We start from the raw sequence: 20,887 nt of genomic DNA on the forward strand, positions 1-20,887 counted from the left end.
AGAAATGCAATTTTGACAGAGACACTGCTGCAGACTGGCCAACCTGTTTCCATGTGTGGGGGAAACTCTGAAAATGCCTGTCCCTGGGGCTCACCAGTGACTGATCAGTTTCTTGTGGACTTAACAGAGAAGTTAACAGGCAGGAGGCACATTTGATGGTGTAAATAACTTGTACAATTGTGTTAGTTATTTCTGGAGCATTGTATGAACATTCTAGAGAAATCGCTATCTCTTGAGAAAAAGCATAGACCCACAGGAGTCGTTTCAAAATTTTTCTATTATGAGGATCACTTATTAAAGTTTAACAAATTACAGGATAGTAGTTATTTTTACTACTCACAAATTGAGAAAATACAGATGTATGTATGGATGAGCAAAATAAAACTTCTTGCCTGGAGGTAAGTTAAGGCCCAGAGATTAGAAACGGCTGCTTATTCCCACGCTATGCAATAGCTTTAAAGAGCCCAACGTTAGAATATCAGGATTTTCATCTCCATTAGACTGTGTATTTACCAGTAATTCCCATGCAAAAAACACTTTTGCTTGATTTCATGGATGAACATATATGGAACACTTCACTTAACAATTAGCCAATTCTACTACCTGTGAAATATGTACAAAAAGAGACCAGATAATAGGTTATAAAGCAAGTGTCAATAACTTTCAAAGAATCAGACTCATGCAGATCAAATTCTCTTCTATATAAGTTAATAAGACACAATTAACTTTAAAAAAATCCCAGAATGCTTAATAATTTTTTAAAAATGTAATTCAAGTCAAAAAAGAAAATCACAAAGAAAATTTTGAATTATCATTAAATAATATTAAAAATACTATGTATCTGCAATTATGGAGTATCAAGGAAAATTTATCATTTTAATGCTTATATTAGAAAAGCAGTCTAAAAATTAAACCCCCAACTTAAGATGTTAGAGGGGGAAAAAGATAGAGTAAACCATAAGTAAAAAGTGGGAAATAATAAATTTAAGAGCAGAAGTTAATATGTAGAAACAAAGAACAATAGAGGATCAAAAATAAACACTGGTCAAGGAAAAAAATAGTTTAAATATACAGAATTAGGGGTACAAAAAAGATATATCCAAAGACATCACAGATTTTAAAAACAATTAAACTGAAAAGCTTCTACACAGCAAAGGAAACCTTCAATAAAACAAAAAGGCAACACACAGAATGGGAGAATATATATTTGCAAATGAAATATCTGATATGGAGTTGATATCCAAAATATATAATATATAACAAAATATATAACTCAATAACAAAAAAAAAATAAACAATCCAGTGCAAAAAATGAGCAGAGGACATGAAAAGACATTTCTCTAAAGAAGACATCCAGATGGCCAACAGACATATGAAAAGAGGCTCAACATCACTAATCAGGGAAATGCAAATCAAAACCACAATGAGATGTCACCTCACACCTGACAGAATGGCTATCATCGATAACAATCAACAAATAACAAGTGTTGGCGAGGATGTGGAGAAAAGGGAACCCTTGTGCACTGTTGGTGGGATTGCAAACTAGTGCAGCCACTATGGAAAACAGTATGGAGGTTTCTCAAAAAACTGAAAATAGATATACCATATGACCCAGCAATTCCACTTCTATATGCACCCTTATGTTCATGTCAGCATTACTTGCAATAGCCAAGAGGTGGAAGCAATCTAGGTGTCCACTGATAGATGACTGGATAAAGAAGATGTGGGTTATAATGGGAATGCCAAAAAAGGCATACACATTTTAGATAACATCTTTTAAAACGTGTATACTTTTTTTTGGCACCCTCTGTACATGCCATGGAATATTATGCAGAAATAGAAGAGAATGAAATCTTGCCATTTACAACAACGTGGATGGATGTAGAGGGCATTATACTAAGTGAAATAAGTCAGACAGAGAAAGACAAATACTGTATGGTTTCACTTACATAGGGAATCTAAAAACAAAATAAGCACAACAAAACCAAAATAGACTCATAGAAACAGAGACCAAATGGATAGTTATCAGGAGGGAGAGGGTGGGGGATGGGTGAAAAAAGGGAAGGGGGATATAGTCAATAATATTGTGATGTTTGCACAGTGTCAGATGACTAGTACAATTAGTGGGGTGATCCCCATTGTAAGGCATAAACAAGTTGCTTCACTATACTGTACACTTGAAACTAACCAATATAAGATTGTATATCAACTATACTTAAATTAACAATAAATTAAATTTAAAAAAGAAAACATTAGGAACAACTTGATGAAAATATATTTGGTAATAGACAAAATAAACAAATCTGATGAAAAAAATTTACTTGACAAATTTACTCCTGAAGAAACAGAAAGCCTGAACCAGGTCTCCTATAATCATTAAAGAATTTGAATGTGGAGCTAAAAACATCAGGCTCAAATAGTTTTACAGATGAGTTCTACCAATTAAAAAAATTTTTTCCAACTATATTTAACATTTTCTAGAGATATAAAGTGAAACACGATTCCCCAATTATTCTGAGGCCAGAATATCCTTGATTCAAAAACCAGACAAAGAGTTTGCAAGAAAGAGAACTTATAGTCCAATCTCACTTATGAATATATGTGAAAAAGTCTTAAACATAATATTAGCAAGCCAAAGATAGCAGAAAATAAAAAATATAAACTCATGTTCAGTTTAGGTTTATTTCTGGAATAAACATTAGAAAATCTCTAACTATAAATCACCATACTAATGAATTAGAGAAGAAAAACCATATAATCATCTCAAGATTGCAAAAAAAAAAAAAGAAGACTTCATGGTTTTAAAAAGGAAAAGGAAACCTTTTAGCAAGCCAGAAGAGGAAATTTATTTAATCAATAAAAGAAAGAAAAATAGATGCCTAGTAAACACTGCATATAACAAACATAATCCTTAATGGTGGATTGTAGAAGTTGTGCCTCTTTAATCAGAAGTCACTCATGACTGGTCAACAGTCATGAGCCACAAGTGATGTAGCCACAAGCATCACCACTCAGAGACAATCCCACCTGCTACCCCTCTGGAGTCACCACCACTTCAGGCTGAGGCTACACATAACTCAGGCTTCTCCCAGCCGAAGACTGGCAAGGTGTGTGACTAGTGCAAGCCCATTATACAGGTATGCTACTCCTTTAATGGACGACTTTGCCTCAAGGATTCCCTGTTGCCCTGACTGAAACTGTCTCAGGGCTTCCCTCCCTCCCTCCCTTCCCACTTTTCCTTTTATAGGGGTCCTGCTCACACCCCATTCTGTGCTTTGTTCCCTTTGTCCTTTACAGTGTTTCTCCCAACACAGCTCTTGACTGTCTATCCATCTAAGCGCCTGTTTGTTGAAGAATCCTAACTGACACACCATCCCTGCTTCTGGTCATCCTTGCGCTATGCCATGGAGGTCTGGCCAGTGCAGTCTCTGATCCTTGACTCAGGTCCCAGACACACTCCAGCAGTTGCCTTTCTTTGAAGTCCTCTATGCTTTTCTGCTTCCAAATCTCTCCTTGAGCTGATGCCTCCACTCCCCCCAATCTCCATTTACTTACGTCTCACCCATCCTAAGTTACGACCCAGCTCACGAAAGGGGATTTCTCCCAAATCCCCAAGTTGGAGTAATCTCTTCCTCTACTAAAACTCAACTGCACTTCATGGGATTCTAGCACTGGTCACAGTGAGTCACACATAGCTTATTTATGTGTATAATTCTTCTACCAGATGATTAACTCCTGAAATATTGACCATGGCCAGATAACTAACTCCTGAGAACTGCCTGTGGCAGTAAACGTTAGAATGAAATCAAGAACAAAACCTAGCCCACGGCCAAGATATAGAAACAACCAAAGTGTCCTTCGATAGATGATTGGATAAAGATGTGGTACATATATGCAGTGAAATATTACTCAGCCATAGGAAAGATGAAATACTGCCATTTGCAGGAACACGGATAGATCTCGAGATTATCATGCTAAGTGAAATAAGTCAGATAGAAAAAGTCGAGAACCATGATTTCACTCATAGGTGGGATGTAAAACTAAATGCAACAAATGAACAAACAAGACAAACAGAGGAAAACTCATAGACACAGACAACAGTATGGGAAAGGGGGTGGGGAAGAGGAAGAAAAGGGTAAAGGGGGTCAAATATATGGTGATGGAAGGAGACTTGACTTTGGATGGTGAGCACACAAATATACAGATGATATATTACAGAATTGTACACTTAAAACCTATATAATTTTATTAACCGATGTCTCCCCAATAAATTTAATGAAATTAGAAAACCTAATCTATCTATTTATGCTTCTAAGTAAGAATAGAAACATACTAATATACAGCATTTCGCTAATTCCACCACACTTCGTTACAGCGATAACAGAATAAGTCTGTGTGGCTCCAGACCCGCAGAACTTGTGGTTCACTGTAAGACCATTTCAGCTTTCCTTCTTCCAGAAGGACCCTGCCCTGTTTTCTGAACAAACAGTTCCAACAGATAATTAAATTAGTATTTAGGAAGCTCTTTCTTACATCTAGCTTCAATTCCTCTTGCTGCAACTTCAGTGTATTTTCTCTCCTTTAGGGGAACTGGTGCAGATGAGACTGGCCGTCTTCCACAAAGGGAAAGCCAATATTCCAGTCAAATTTAACCCAAGATCATTTATGTTTGCCAACATTTGAGTGTTCTTTCCATTTTTAGCAGGATCTGCCAGTGGTCCTGAAGTGTTAGGGGTCCGCTTCTCCTGGCTAGACACTGCATTTCTTCTCTGTCATCTGTCCTAGGCTGAGGCACTTCCTCAGCGCAGAGAGCCTGGGGATGTTATCTGGAAAAATTCCCTGAGGTTATAGGTCACACTTCCCTTTCCCGCTCTATTGAAATGCAGTGCTTGGGCTTGGCCAGACCTGGCCAGGCCCCAGGTGGAACCTTTTGTGTGCCAGCCTATGATGTCTCACCAAACACATTTTCAGATAAAACCCCTAAGAAAATTCCGGGGAAACCAGAATCAGGGATGAGATCCTGATTCATGCATCAGCAGCAACAATAGCAAATGGAAACTAGATATTTGGGCAGCAGCGTGTGCTGGTGTAAGGGAAGATGAATGTAGCTGCCAGCTTTGTAATGCTGACAAGGAAAATGCCAAGAAACTCATGTTTCCTTAGAAGCAACTTGTTATTGCCAAGTGACCCATGCGTCTCATTAGAGTGAAGGTTCTGTTTGTGTTCCGTAACGCACTGAACTGCTGTGGAAACCAGTTGACCTGAATCCATGCCAGGAGGCAGGCGAGGTTTGGGTGCAGAACTGACTCGATAGCCCTTAGCCGCAAAGCATCTACCTGGCAGTGGCTGGATGATTGGTAAACAGCACACAGCAACAACACCAACGCTACCTTGTTTATTCAGGGAGCTTACCTTACCCTTCTCCCTCTGTCACTGTATTTCCTCGGTTTTAGAGAATAGTAAACTGAGAATTCAAAAGGCTTGAGCTTAAACCCAGGTCCTGGTTTATAGCTATGTCTTATTTTCCATGGCTTCAAAATGAGAACATCACCTGCAGAGATCTCTGCAGCTGGTATCAACCCTAAATGGCTCTTATGGGTCTCAAGTAACTCAACCTTGAGAGTCTCTGATAAAGGGCTACTCTGTAATATTATAAACTGTGAAGTACACTGTGGGTACATTGGGACCCCAAACTGTATAATTTCAGGGGTCGCCATTTTTGTTGTATTCCACATGAATAGTATACCTTGGATTATACAAAGTAGTGCCTCTGGATACTATAATGTAATATTTGTACAAAAATATCTATTATTTATCAATAAATTAACACAATTATCTCAAGTCTACATAACAACATTGCAAGAAAGAATTGTTATCTCCATTTTATAGAAGGGAAATCGGAAAAGCTCAATAGCACACCTTTTCCCAAAATCAGTCCATACATAGTTAGGATAAGGAAATCAGGCTTTGAGATCTGTCTGCCTGATTCTGAAACTTGGGCTTTTCCCATCTATCTATCAATATCAAATAACAGAAAATGAGCATTCCTTCACCCATTCAACTAATATTTACCGAATACCATTAATCATAATAGTTAACAACTACTGAACACACACTGTGTACCAGGCTGAGGATATAATGGAGAAGACCTCCATTGTCCCTGCATAGGTGGAGTTTAGTGGAAAGAAGGACATTAGGGCAAATAAGACAATAGCTAACCATTTGGTCTTAATATGTGACACAGTGTTCTACAGGCTTCACACACATTCCTTTCAGGCTCACACCAACCGTCTGAGGTAGATATTATTTTTGTCTCCATTTAAGAGATGAAAAAGCTGAGTAACTTGCTCAGATTACACAACTGGTCAGTGACAGAGCTGGGACAGAAATCAAGGGAGTCCAGCTCCGGAATTCATGGACTTTCTTTGCAATACTAACAATGACCATGTAAATCATTATGCCATGACTGCTGGGATAAAGCCTGCAAAGGCATAGTGGTAACGCATCTAGCACTGTATTTATTTGTTTTTTACTCAAAGAGTGTTAATCGCTCCGTTTTTATTGAAATCTATATATGCATTTATACAGAGGAAGAAGTCTAGGAATTGTGTGCGTGTGTGTGCGTGTGTACATATGTACATATTTTATATCAAATTCTTGACCACTGTTATCTCTGGGTGGTAGGATTTCAAACTATTTTTAAACTTTATTATTTAGGATTTTTTTTGGTAATATCTAATTTTAAAAAACAAGAACCATGTATTAATTTCACCATTATAAAAAAGATAAAGCTGGTGAGCCACCGGGGTCGGTGAAGGATCTCAAGATGGCTGGGCGAAAACTTGCTCTAAAAGCCATTGACTGGGTAGCTTTTGGGGAGATAATACCCGAAACCAGAAGGCCATTGCTAACTCCCTGAAATCCTGGAATGAGACCCTCTCCTCCAGGTTGGCCACTCTACCTGAGAAACCACCTGCTATTGACTGGGCTTACTACAAGGCCAATGTTGCGAAGGCCGGCTTGGTAGATGACTTTGAGAAGAAGTTTAATGCACGGAAGGTTCCCGTGCCGGAGGACAAATACAGTCACCTGGTAGATGCAGAAGAAAAAGAAGATGTGAAAAGTTGTGCTGAGTTTCTGTCTATGTCGAAGACCAGGATTGAGCAGTACGAGAAAGAGCTGGAGAAGTTGAGGAACATAATTGCATTCGATCAGATGACCATTGAGGACTTGAATGAAGTCTTCCCAGAAACCAAGTTAGACAAGAAGAAGTATCCCTACTGGCCTCACACACCAATTGAGAATTTATAAACTTGAGTCGGGGAGAAAGCTCTGGCCCTCGTATTATAAACTCAACATTAAAACTAATTACCTAGTAAAAAATAAACACATAAAGCTATTTTCATTTTGGAAAAAAATACACCATGTGCTATAAAAACTAGGTTTTGATTTTAAAATTATCTTTCTGTGGGGCCAAGGGTTGGGGGAAAGCTGATATCCAAAAGGAAAGAAATTCGTAGTGAATATTTCCACGACTTATCTCTGAGGTGAAAACACATAAAAATTGAGAAACATCTCCACGAACTTTCTCAACTAAACATTGAATAAGAGTTCTTTGGCTTCAGAAGAGCTCACACTGTACTCAAATCTTTGATCATTTCACAGAAAATCTTAAATATTTAAACAAGTAATTGCCTGACTTAAATAAGAGAGACTCCACGAAGAGCTTACTTTTCTTGGGAGACCCGCTATAATGCGGAAAGAGCAAAGCCTTCCGAACTATGCACCACTGTGTCCAAAGCCTGACTCTTCCACCCCCTAGTGAAATGACTTTGCCCCGCTTATTAAGCACAAAAAGTCTAGGATGTACACACATACACACACAGCACACATATAGCACATGTGTGTGCATGTATGTACTTATTTATATATCAAATTCTTAAGTACTATTATCTCTGGGTGGTAGGATTTCAAGTGATTTTTCAGAAGTGCCTTCTTACTAAGGTGACTTGCATTTGCACTTGACTTAGAAGTATTGAGGTGACTTCCATTTGTGCTCCTGTGGGGAGCCTTCCCGGGCCCGAGCCAGGGATGAAGAATCAGCAGCCAATGAGACAATTTACAGGGACTTAGGCAACAGATCTGGAGAACACAGAAAGAGAAGTCTGGAACTTCCATCCAATGGCATACATTAATTTATTGTCAGACTATTTTTCCTTGGCAAGTTTTAAATACTTTCTGCTATATCTGACAGGAAATAGAATGATATTTCTCCTGCCAATACCTTTTCCCTGTTTACCGGGTGTGATAAATGCCTGTAGCAGGTGTTGGAGGCAGAGGTTATCTTCTTAGAAGAAAAACACAAGGGTTGGAATCAAGGAATAAACCCATGTTGCTATAATATGCAGAGAATAAACCTATAAACTTACGAGACCTATGACCAATAAACCTGTCTTCTGAATTTTTCACCCCACCCCCCCCAAATTTGCCCAGTCTTAAAATGATTGATGGTTTCTTTTCTGGAAAGGTGAAATCATGTTGAAGCCAGAATCCTAACTACTGTTTGAGCTTTTTTGAAGTACAAAACACACACGAAAAAGGGAAATATCAAGAATGTACAGCTTGATGAATTTCAACCTACGGAACACATACATGTAAACAGCACCCAGCTGAAAGCACAGATCAATACTACACCCCAGAAGCTTCCTTCATGCCCTTTTCCAGCCATTAACTGCCCCCTCCCCTCCAGGGCAACACCTGATCTGATTTCTAAGAGCACAGACTGGACTCACTGTCTCTGAACATCATCTACACAATCGTCCAGTATGCCCTCTTTTGGGAAGGGGGCTGGTTTCTTTCACTCAGCACTGCATCTACGAAACTCATTCACGTTGCTGTGTATAAACTGTTCACCATCATGGCTTTACAGCAGCAACCTGTTAAATGTGTAAATGCTTTGATCAGATACTCTTTGTCAACACATGAAGTTAAAAATACTTATGCACTGGTTGTTAAGAAGACTTTCTTTTCCCAATTTCCCAACCCCCCCCAAAATGGATCTTCCTAAGAGCTTGGCAAGGAAGCCTTTTACCCTGGAAAGGAAGATGTTGGATTCCTGTTAATTCTGGTTTGTTTAGATTTGTCCACAATGGGAGGTGTTAACAGGGGAAGAATAATGCTGCCTGGGAAAGGCATCCAGTGCTTATCTTCCAGCTTTGCGAGGGCCGTGTAACTGACTTCCTGTATGACTCTCTAGGTGCTTGATGACAGGAAGAGACAAGAGACACTGCCGTCTCGCGGCTCCTGTCGAGGTGCCCCAACCAAAGCTGGGGCCAGCCCCAACTGTGACCTCATTTAAACTGGTCTCTGATGATGTGCGCATTCTCCTTGCCACCATCTGCCTCTCCGATGGCTCAGTAAGGAACTGTGGCCCTCTTCTCACCAGTAGGTTCACACCACTTAGCCATGATTTAACTCAGTGGTTTGCCATGGTTCCTCCACCACTCATCAGCACAGTTGGGATCGTAGAGATCTATGAATAAGACTATTTTCTTAGAGCATGCCATGATGCTTTATATGTAGCTCCGTCTTTATATCAGAGATACGTGGAGATGAGTATCTCCTAAGGAGAGGAATGTGAGTTGACCAACCTAAGAAATGGATATGTGAATATGAATTTTCTACAGGCAATGGAAAGCAACTGGGGTCCCGTACTAAACAGTGGGGGCTGCTAGACCCACCAGCATTTCTGGCTGGAATTATGTGGCTGGAATGGTGAGGTCAGTCATGTGCATGGGAGTGAGGGGGAGGGGTGTGTGCCAGAAATCGGGTGCTTCCCTCAGTGTCGCCCTTGATTTAGTGTTTTTACGCTCACAGTGGGAGACTCAGCTTATCTCATTCTTACAAATGATCATCTCTTCCCCTTTCTTAGGTGGTTGTTTCATAAACTTGCCTTGTACAAGCAGGTGGCACCAATATTGATAATACTGTAATTCCACTTCTCGGCATTTTGACAGAGGATCCTGAGTGCCTAAATCCAAAGACTAAATGTCAAGTTTACTGGTTAGAATAAAAATAATAAGGGGCATCATTTGATGGGGCATTTGCTACATGCCGGGTACTATGGTAAGCACGATAAATGTATTATCTTGTTTAATCCTATTCTCATTTCGCGAATGAAGTGTAGGGCTCTAGTCAACTTCTCAAAATCAGAGAGCTGATAAGTGGCAGAACTACAATCAGAGACAAATCTGTCTGACTCAAGAGCCAAGTTGTCAGTCATTACAGCATAGAGACTGTCTAGTGTGTTGTACGTTTGCTTTTCTGCAGAAATAATTCTGCCATGATTTTCTTTGCTCTGTCACACATGTCATTGAACTTGCTTTTCTCTTCTCTGTCCCTGACGCCCTGTCCTCCTTTACCTCAGTGAGCATAGTAAATAGCCAGTTGTGTATTTTTTATTTTCGGATTTTTCAGATTCATGAAGTAAAATCCTCTCTGGAGAAAACCCTTTTCTCAGCTCGTGGCTCGGTTCTTCTTCATTATGAAGCATTTCCTTTCTTTACTATTTAGTCTCCACGATTTTGGCTTGCTGCTCATTGTCACTCACAAATTGCCAACCTGGGTGGTAACATGGTAAGATGAAGGACCAGGGGCTCTGAAGTCAGACTTCGTGGCCTTGAATTGAAGAAGCGGCTCCAGTTCTTACTTGCTCTGGGGTCTTAGACAAGGCAACCAACTTGTTTAACCTTCCATTTCACTACCTGTAAAATATCACTCCCACAACCTCTAATCAACGTTTCATGGACGCTTGTCTTATTGGGGAGACCACTTCACGGAAAGTGTAGATGCCTGACCACTGCGCTGTACTCCTGAAGTTAAAGCTGAATAATAACGAATGTCAACTATAATTTTATATATAGAGAGTCACAGGATGTGGAGGACAGCAGAGGGAATAGAGTCAGTATAACTGTAACAGCTGTATGCGATGTCAGAGGGGTAGTAGATCGGGGGAGGAGGGTTATCACTTTGTGAGGGATATAAATGTGTAACTATTACATTGTTTTGTACACCTGAAATAAAAAAAAAAAATTTCATACCAGCAATTCCTGATTTTAAGTCAATTTCTCCCACTACACAAAGGTTCATAAGAACTGGGACTTCATGCCTTGCTCCTTCTACAACCTACCATGCCTAGTACAGGTCTGGCAAGTACTAGGTTCTTAGCAAACGCGTGTTAATATAATAAGAAGCTCTATCATTTGGAAAAGCCTACAGGATTTTTATTAGAATTACATAAAATCTATAGATCAGTTTTAGGAGTACTTACATTTTTATGATTCATAAACATAGTATACCTTTATTTTATGTTTCTGTAATGTTTTCAAAATTTTATAATTTTTTGCCATAAAGGCACTGCATGCATATCTTTTGCTAGATTTATCCTTAGATAGCTGAAATTTTTGTAATACTGTAAAAGCCTTCTTATAAAAACATCACAGTTTCTAATTCTTTGTGTTGATGCTCAGAATTGCAACTTAATTCTGTGTATTGTTTCTTTACTGAGCCACTTTTTAAAGTTTTATTTTTATGAGTTCTAATAATTTATCTGTAGATTCTTTGAGGTTTCTACTCAATCATATTATTTGCCAATAAAGACCTTTATTTCTTACTTTCCAATCCATATATTGTTTAGTTTTTCCTTTCACTCCTTACTGCCTTGTCTAAGACAATTGGTACACAGAAGTAGAAATAGTGGGATTCTGACATGTTACTGATCTTAAAGGGAATGTTTCAGTGTTTCCCCATTAGTTATAATGCTTATTATAGACTTTCTTTATAGACACCATTTGTCATATCCTGGAAGGTTCCTATCATTCTGCTTCTTTGAATGAATGTTGGATTTCACTAAACATTTTTTATGTATTGAGAAGATTACATTTTTCTTCTTTACTCTGTTAACACGATTTTCTGTGTTGAGAAGATTAGATTTTTTTCTTCTTTAATCTGTTAGTATGATTTTCTAATGTTAAACCTATTTTGCATTCCTGGGATAAATCCCAGTTGGTCACAGAGCATTATGCAAACTTTTCATTGTTTACATAGGTCATAGGAGGAAAGTTAAACTCAGAGAAGTTGAATCACTTGCCCAAACTTATATGTTTACTAGATTTCCCCTCTTTGAATTTAACAGGTTTCTCGCCATGTGCTCTCTAGCACACAGTAGTGAGGCAGCCTTCTTTCCTAAAAATGAGCCAACTGACCAACCCTGCCGAAGCCGGGCGGGCAGAGCCGAACCACCACAAAAGTAACAGGACCAAAACCCAAGAAGCAGTCTCTGTTTGTGTCTTGAATACCTATCTTTTCACTTATTTTTCACCTTTGTTGAGCCTGTCACCTTTCATGCCTCACTGCAAGTGACTGTACCTAAGTCCCCAGGCTTCCAAAGTGGCCGGAGGTGACCTCTAAGGCGTATTTGTGCAGTGTCCTCATTTTCTGTGTTACTTCTCAAGACATTACAGACTCAGTAAACTCCATCGTCACCTAAGTCATAAAAATTGGAAAAATGAGATTTTTGTGGTGGTCTACCAGCTCGGCCAAGTTTCTTCAAACTGACAAAGCTGAGTGTTGGAGTAGGAGTATGGGAATGGGCATGCTCATACACCATTGGTGAGAGTTCAGATTTATGGTTTTATATGGAGGATAATGAAATAATATCTGTCGGCATTTTAAGTGTATACGTGTATACACTTTGGCCTAGTAAATTTACTTCTAGTAATTTTTCTAGAGAAATTATAGGAGAATGTAGGCAAGGAGAAGTGTCCTAGGATGTTTTGCAGAGCTGATTATGATAGCAAGAAATTACAAATAGCAAGATTTTCATCGATAGGAGCTATTTTAAATAAGCTATGGCGCATTATACAATAATATATAATGCAGCCATTATACAGACCAATGTAGACCTATATTTATTAACATGAAAAGATGACCTTAATATATGGTTTAGTTTCAAAAACTAAAATACAAAAATAAAACTTGCATCTATGTCGTTGAAAATTTAGTCGGGAGTATATGAATTCAAAAAATTCTGGAAGCCTACCAGTTAACAGTGCTTGTCTTTGGACGGGGTGACATAATGGATAATTTTTACTCCTGCTTTATGCTTTTCTGTAGGGCATGCATCTTTTATAAGAGAATATATTACTTTCATCTTTTCATTTTAGCAAAAAACTATTTTCTTGAGGAAATTTATTTTTTCTTAATCACATTGTCAGGTAAGCTACAGAATTTTAGTTTTATTGTAATAATGCTAGCTATAGAAAAGGAAAACACTTATTAAGCACAACTTAAGTACAAACAAGTCATCCAAATGAAACTCTCAAATGTTGCCTTTTCCTGTCTCTTCATTGTTAAAAAGAAAACAAATCCCTTAGAGGCTATCAAACCTCTGGGTAAGACAATTTCCTTTCATCAGGAGCCAGGATCACGGAATTATTTGAGAACTGAAAAACTGGACTTGATTTGATCACTTCCAGCTAAGTGACTTTATATGACTGCTATTTTTCTGATTATTTTATTATAATCTATTGTTTAATGTCACAGCTGGAGTTCCTTGTGTATTTCAACAAATTACCCATTTTGATAAACAAGAAAAGGAAGCAATTTTTATACATATATGCCAATTTTGAAACTGTTTAAAATTACCTGTCCACTTGTGGGACTCACTCAGGGGCCCTCAGGCCACTGGACGGTGCCATTAAACTTGAAAAGCCCCTCCTCTCCTACCTTTTGGCTTTGATGTGATCTGTAGCCTCTAGGTTTTGACTCTCAGATTTTCAGACTTTCCCCTCTTCCACTTTCTTCTGAGGGCCTCCCTCATTCAGTTCCCAGGGAACTGGCCCACACTTGGCCCCTTAAAAGGGTTCAGATCCTTCCTGTCAGTACAAGGCCAGAGTCTCAAAGGAGGTCTTATTTTTGAGTTTGAATTTAGGAACCTATAATAGGGGCAAATACTAAAGAAGATGGAAAAATTCTATATTCACCTGAACCACAAGAACTGGATTCTAGTTGAAAATAGTACTCTTTTATATTTTTTTAAAGAAGTGCATGTGCAGAGTATGTGTGTGTAGTGTATGTGTCTCGGGAGGAAGTGTAGGACACATTTCTCCCTTGTAGTTCCTTTGCCTACGCTGCTCGATGACAGAAGAACCTGCCCTGAGATGAGATGTGTTCCGACATGGGTGTGGGAAGTGGCCTGATTTTAGTTTTTCTCTTGATTCCTCTCCAATTACCAGAGCGTTTGAGCACAGACTACCCACCAGAAAACCAAGAGAAGGGGGTCAGAAGGACCTCTTCTTCTCTTTCCAGAAAGTACTGTTTCACGAGTTGAATAATAAAACCCAGGTGTTAGTGTAGTGTTGCTTCAGCTGGACTTGGAGACAAATTCCATCTTTTCTACTTATCAGCTCTGTCATGTCGAGCAAGGCATTTAACCCTCCAAGCCTCAATTTCCTTTTTAACAAAATGTATGTCGTGACAATCTCTAAGGAGATGGGCCAGTTGTGCAACTGGCATCGACCTCTCAAAGTTTGGGGAGAATTAAATGTGATACAGCTTCTAAAATGCTTAGCATAGGGCCTGGCCCAGGAATAAGTTCTCAGTAATATCTGCTTCACTTCCTCAGTGACTTTTAAATAGCCGATTCATGATGGCATTTCTAAGCAAGTCACCCATTTAACTGTGCATCTCGTGGTCTAGTGTAAGTGAGAACACTTCTGTGGTTATCAGAGCCTCTAGTAGTCAAACGGCCCCGGACACAACACGCTGTTGGATTAGTAAAAATACTCTAATGAGAAAAACCACTTCCTAATTCCTCCACTGCGTGCAGGGTATTTTCTGTGTGTGTATGTGTCACCACTGAGCTTGCACAGAAGAATCTGGCTCATTCCACTCAGCCGAAGGGTCATGTCCTCTAAGCGCCCTTTCCAACCACCTCTGCCCTGCCACCATCAGACGCAGCTGGCTGTCCTCTCGGGGGGGTCCGCCACAGGGCATGGGTTACACTGCCTCCTTCACACTGGCCATCATTATCTGTTTCAGCCTGTCTCTCCACTGGTCTTGGGGTTCCTTGAGAACCGGGATGTGTCTTCCTCACCCCTGTGTCTCCAGAGAGTAGCTTAGATGAAAGTACAGAGCACGCCCCCACAAAGACATGTAGGTTGCATCAACGAATCCCTGAAAGGGGCTAAGTGGGCGTGAGCACGGCCGTGTGGAGTGTGCCCTGAGACCCCAACCCCCACGTAAGGCCATGTGGGTGGAGAGTTCTGTGCACGTTCATATTTACTCAGCGGAGATGACTGAATCCCTGGCCTTTCCTTCCCCTTCAAACACTGGAACGCACAGATAGAGAGAAGAAATGCTTGATCAGAGCACCACAGACCAATTTAAATAGAATTGCAGCAGGAAGAGTTAGAAATGCACGAAACTTGTGTAAGATATCTTCCTAAAGCTGTATGGGGCGAGCTGACATCTTTGCTCTTGACAATGTCAGCCGCTAGGGGAGGGACAGAAACTTCAGCACATGGCCAAGAGGCTCCCATGTCTGGGACATTTTGATAAGGCCATTTAAGTCATGGGAAGGTTGGATTCATCCTTCATTCGTCTTCATGTTGTATCTATGTCTATACTGACATCTACATATAGAGAGAGGTTTTTTTCAGTTGTAACTTGAGCAGAAATATATTTTAAAACATCAGAAAGGTTTATGATATATTATCAAATGAAAAAAGCATTGCATTGAATATACAATTTAATTCCAATTCCAATTGGTGACAGTATTATAGGTGATGTCTTTCTTCTGCGTTGTTCTGAAATTTCTTTTCTTGTTTTCTTTAAACAAACATGTATTATATTAACAATAAGGGTGAATCTCTGTATGTTGTTTTGCTTTCAGTTCTAACTTGTTCATCCTAAAGCCTGTTACGCAGTGAGTTGCCTGGTCTCCTCTGAGTAGAGGCACCAGCTGTGTGGTGAGCTTCCCTGAGGAATCACCTGTCTTCTGTTTGATCTGATGACATACAGTGCAGAAGAAGACACAGCCCCAGCGTGGCTTGGGACACCCTCCCTCTCCAGCCTCCGTGGCTTTCAGGAGGCTCCCAGGCTGCTCCAAACCCTGCCAGGCCTAGAATGTCCCCCCATCCCCCCAATGTGGCAATGCTTATTTACATGAAGACCTCAGCTCTGAAGTCACTCAGGAATGGGGCGCCTTCCTTGGGTCCGGCTCCCATCGTTCCCTTTCACGGCACCACTTGTTTTTCTTCGTGCATTTACTGGTGTGATTTTTATTAATATCTTGATGCCCCACCCCAAAATACAACAACCGTGAGCGCCACGATAGTTTTGCTCACTACTGAGACCCCAGTGCTAGCACCTGCCTGCAGCTTCAAAGGCACTTAACTATTTCTTGTGTCTGTGAATGCACCACTGTAATCAGAGAAGCAGAGTGCAGAGGGAAGATGGAGGGGACACATTCGTTTTGCCTGCCCACAGCCAACAGTGTCATCAAGGAATCCACAAGTGTCTGCTCTCCGCTAGATGCTGGGGGAGAAGCAAGACTCACAGAGGAAACAGCCCTGCCTCCTGGGGATCTGTGGTATAATGTGAAGAGATGAGAAAACATCCGCGAGAAAGATAATGCCACTAATGAAACTCTATTGGAAGTACACTGTACGTTTAATGGCCACATAATTAGAAACTACCTAAGTTCTCTACATAGACTATATCCGGGTGAGCAAAGGGTGTTCAGCCTGCTGCTTTTAAACAAAGTCAGATGGTATTTTCCTCCCAATCCTATTTCTAGGAATCCTTTTCTACTTCCCTCAAAATCCCTAAAATGTAACATTATCCAACTTACAACACATTATCAATAACAACCTATGGTCTACATAGCACTTTCCCTCATACCCATCTGAGAAACTAAAGGGAAAAAAAAAAAGAACGAGGCGATGCCAAAAAGAGGGGCTGCAGAGTGAGAATAAGAACAGAAGAAGTGGGAGCAAGTCTTATAAAAAGAACAGCTAACACTGACATTGCACCCACAGTGTGCCACGTATTGTTCTGAGCACTTTACATGCAAATCCATTTAATTGTCCTAACGCGCCAATGTGGCGACTCTGGGTGACTGTTCCCCTTATTTATTAACACAGCGGAGGGGACTGAGTCACAACAATGACGGTAGGACCTTGCCCAGGTCACACAGCTGCTGGCTGGTGGAGACAGGGTGTCTGGCTCCCCGAGCCGGGCTCCGTCCGATGCCACATCACGCTGCCTCCAGGTCTCCCATCCTTTCCTCTCTCTCAGCGTCCCTCGTCCCCACTCTCCTTCCTTCATCGCCACGTCCTTTCTCCGTCCAATTATGTAACTCTTCCCTTCCTGTCGGTGCCAAATCCCAAAATGCACACGCAGCCCCACCCAAGCTCCTTAAACATCTTCACCTTTGGGCTTCCTTCCATTTTATTCCCTTTGTAATCTGTCTATGAGATGCCCACTTTCAAGCTGTAACAACCATGGCGTGGGTGAAGAATTGCACCCACGAGGGCACAACTGGAATTCCGAGAGGATGCACTGGAGTAATGGTTTCCCTGACTCGGCACGAACCATATGGACACGTGATTTTATTGTCAGACCATAAATCTGAACCGAATAATGGCTCACATTGATTCGCTGCCAGCTGTGTACCAGGTATTATGTTAAGCACCCCTCCACGGATTCACTCATTGAATCACACAACAAGGCTATCAGGTTAGTTCTGTTGTTGTCATTCTGTTTCAGTTGGAAAGTGGAGGCACAGAGAGTGTTGGTACTTCGCCGAATGCATCGCCACTCAGAGCCAAGACGGGGCTCAGGCAGCCGAATCAGCTCCAGTGCTCAGCCCTCTGCCACACGACCGTCACTTCCACACACTAACCCTTCCATTTCTTCATCTTTTTTTCTGATAAAGAAGCAGAAGTTCCTTTCTAATAGTGAGCCATGTCTGTTTCGTACTTCACATCAAAACTGTTTCTAACACCCGCCCTCCCCGCCACACACACACGCACACACATTGCCAGAAAACCCTCAGTGGCTTTTTCCTTTCCTACCTAATTATTCTTGTTGCTATTTTTTGCTCCTTTCCCTCAGAAGGCTGCTGAAATAGTCAACATCACCAAGATTTCACAATAACTGGAAAATGAACACTAGAATATTATGATTAAGACAAAGCATGTTTTCCAATGATCTGACCTTACATTGGGGCTCATATCAGAATCAAAGGAAGCGTGCCCCCTGGGGTGTGGGTGCGATTCCTGCACTGCTCAGCCTGAGATATCCAGGAGTGAATCACACTGACCCCTGGCCCCAGACCATCGCCCGTGGAACTGGGTGACCCCCCTGCCCCTCGGTGACTGCCAGCATTGCTCCCGTGTTATCAGCATTCCGACTTCATGGGAAGGGCTGTGGTAAATTTCTGGAAGGAAGTTGCTTTTCTAAACAGCCTGACATTGAGGGGAGGCAGCGAGAATATAAGAAGTCTGGGCTGGGTGGACGGCAGAAAGCCAGCCGAGTGTCAGAGGAGATGGTAAGTTCATTTCTCTTTCCTATAGGAAGGGGGTGAGGTGAAGTGGTTTGGGGCCGAGTCAGGCAAGTTCAGGTTTAGAAAATGAGACATAGCAGTAGTCAGGAAGCTTTACGTGGAATAGACCTTTAGGGTTTGCAAGCATTGAATAACCTACTGTCTTTCTGGCCCTTCCAACCGCCCTGTGAGCTGGGGTCATTTCTGGGTTGTGATGAAGCCCCTGTCCCCTCCAAGGCTGGGTGTTTCACCTAAGGCTGCATGGCAGGCTGGATGCTATCCGCCTCTGGACTCCTGTCTTCCTCTGGACTCCCATCTTCGGGCCCCCTTGGGACTCACAGGGACTCTCTGGGAGCAGATCTTGGTAAACCTGGACCCCCTTCTCCAGGGTCGCTCTTCTCTCTAGGTTGAATGCAAAGCTGAACAAGGGCCTGGAACAAGCCTAGGGCTGCCCAGTGTCTCACCCCCAGCCTCCTGTTCCTTCTCTGAGCCCCAGGAGCCTGCTGGGGCTGGTGCGGGGTGTCCATGTGGTTTCTCCATCTAAGCCTCAATCCTGTCGGTGACTCAGTTTCCTCATTTGTAAAATGGATATAATAAGAGCATTCTATTTTAGAGTACCATTGCGAGGATGAAATAATATTACACTGAAAGCATTTAGCTCTGAAGTTGGCACTTAGTGGCTGGTTAGTAAATGTTAGCTAGCATTGTTGTGAGAAAGAGAAAATTCTTGGGTTTAGAGGAATTTGGGATCCAAGGAAGAAGGCATTCTTGAATTCATCGATATTTTCCTAGATACTAAGACACACACAGCTTTACCCTCAGCTTACCAGGAGCATCTCACACAGGCCTAGGGTCCCAAATCCTGCACCCTGTGGCCAAACAGGAACCAGCTGTCTGTTTGTGAGTCTCTTTCTATGGGGTACCACTTCTACGTGACTCACCCACCTCTCTACCGTACTGTAGTGCACTTTTCCAATTCTTACAATAAGGATTTTCTGTGTCTGGAGAATAGGGGTAAGAGGATAATGAGGAGAAGAGGAAGGAGTTTGAGTCCTAATGACGTAAGACTATGGATTCCTGGTCTTATCTTTTGTGTATCACACTTCTCGACTGGTCAGCTTGAATCCATGAGCGGTGCTTCCCCTCTTCCTTCTGTTCTCTTTGGGGTCCTCCTCTATTTCAGGGCTATTTTGACCCATGGAGTCACAGAGTTCACTGAACATCGTCTTCCCAGATGAAAATGCAAACATCCCCTTAAACAGCAAGAGTCACAGACAATCATAGGGGGTTCCCCAACCTCCCTGTGGGTCCCAGATGAAAAGCCCACCCTGTCGTCATGTAAGCTTTCTGCTCAGAAGCTCTTGTGGCATCCTCAAATGAGGCTGGAAGTCTGCAATGAAGTGCTAAGGCCCCAAGCCCAGAATTGCTTTTAAATATTCCAAAGGCAAGATCTCTTCCTTTGCTCTTGAAGACAGTTCACTTTTGGGGATTGAGGTTGAGGAACCTCAACGCCTGTGTGCAATCAGGTTCAGAGAGTGGCTTCAATGAACCTCTAAAGCCAAAGGAAAGAAATTAAGGTTTATCGGTGGGGTTTTTCAATCAGGTAGAGTTGGGGGGTTGAGGAAAAGGGGAGCTCTAGACTGGGAACTTCCGGTAAAATGATGCCGGTATTAGTTAAGGTTTTAGGAGCTAAGGAACAGGTCGGAATTCTCTTCCTTTTATACCTTTAACCATCTTTAGGTCTGTGGCTTCTAGTTCTTACTCTTCCTCCTATTACATGTTTCTCAAAATGCAGTTAAATGGTTCTCACTCGCCTCTCACTAGCTCTTACAATGTCCAGCTTCAGAGTTCTGTAAATACTAGCTTATCAAGTGTATCCTCAAAGGTCAAAACGACTTACTGCGAAACAGACCTGAGAAAAGACCCCAGGCCTCACCCTAGAGAGTAGGCACATGGTGGTTTCCTAAATAACACTCATGCCATTGTCTTCTAGATGTTTCACTTCTCTGATTGAGAAGCAAAACAGAAATTTTATTACATCAAATACAAAACGAATCCTTTACATTTGTAGGGCTATCAACCATGATCCAACAGACTGTTAAAAACTTTTAGGCATCTTACTTTATTTTTAATGCTAATATTTCACCCTCAATAATGGGGACCAATTGTCTAATTTAAATATATGCTTTGATTCTTAGTGTTGATGCCCTGGGTTTCCTCCTGTCCCTATTTCTAATTTGCTGTTCAGCTTAGAGACCTCTGTTTTTTCCATTGGGTTTC

General features: G+C 41.2%; 1 protein-coding gene and 1 pseudogene across 2 annotated transcripts in view; both read left to right on the forward strand.

Annotated features, from left to right (window-relative positions):
• Window positions 1–6,823: 6,823 nt before the first annotated feature.
• LOC308487149 (ATP synthase subunit d, mitochondrial-like) lies at window positions 6,824–7,311 on the forward strand (annotated as a pseudogene). Its single transcript has one exon. The product of its transcript is annotated as an ATP synthase subunit d, mitochondrial-like (transcript).
• An 11,048-nt stretch (window positions 7,312–18,359) lies between these two features.
• Window positions 18,360–20,887, forward strand: part of SELP (selectin P) — a 34,869-nt gene continuing 32,341 nt past the window's right edge. Inside the window, exon 1 of the mRNA XM_081025924.1 lies at window positions 18,360–18,613. Within this exon, the coding sequence (XP_080882050.1) occupies window positions 18,611–18,613 (3 nt within the window). The 5' untranslated portion in view covers window positions 18,360–18,610. The remainder of the gene's footprint in view (window positions 18,614–20,887) is intronic.

The sequence above is a fragment of the Rhinolophus hipposideros genome, assembly GCF_964194185.1.
Source record: "Rhinolophus hipposideros genome assembly, chromosome: 19".
Classification (NCBI taxonomy): Eukaryota; Metazoa; Chordata; class Mammalia; order Chiroptera; family Rhinolophidae; genus Rhinolophus; species Rhinolophus hipposideros.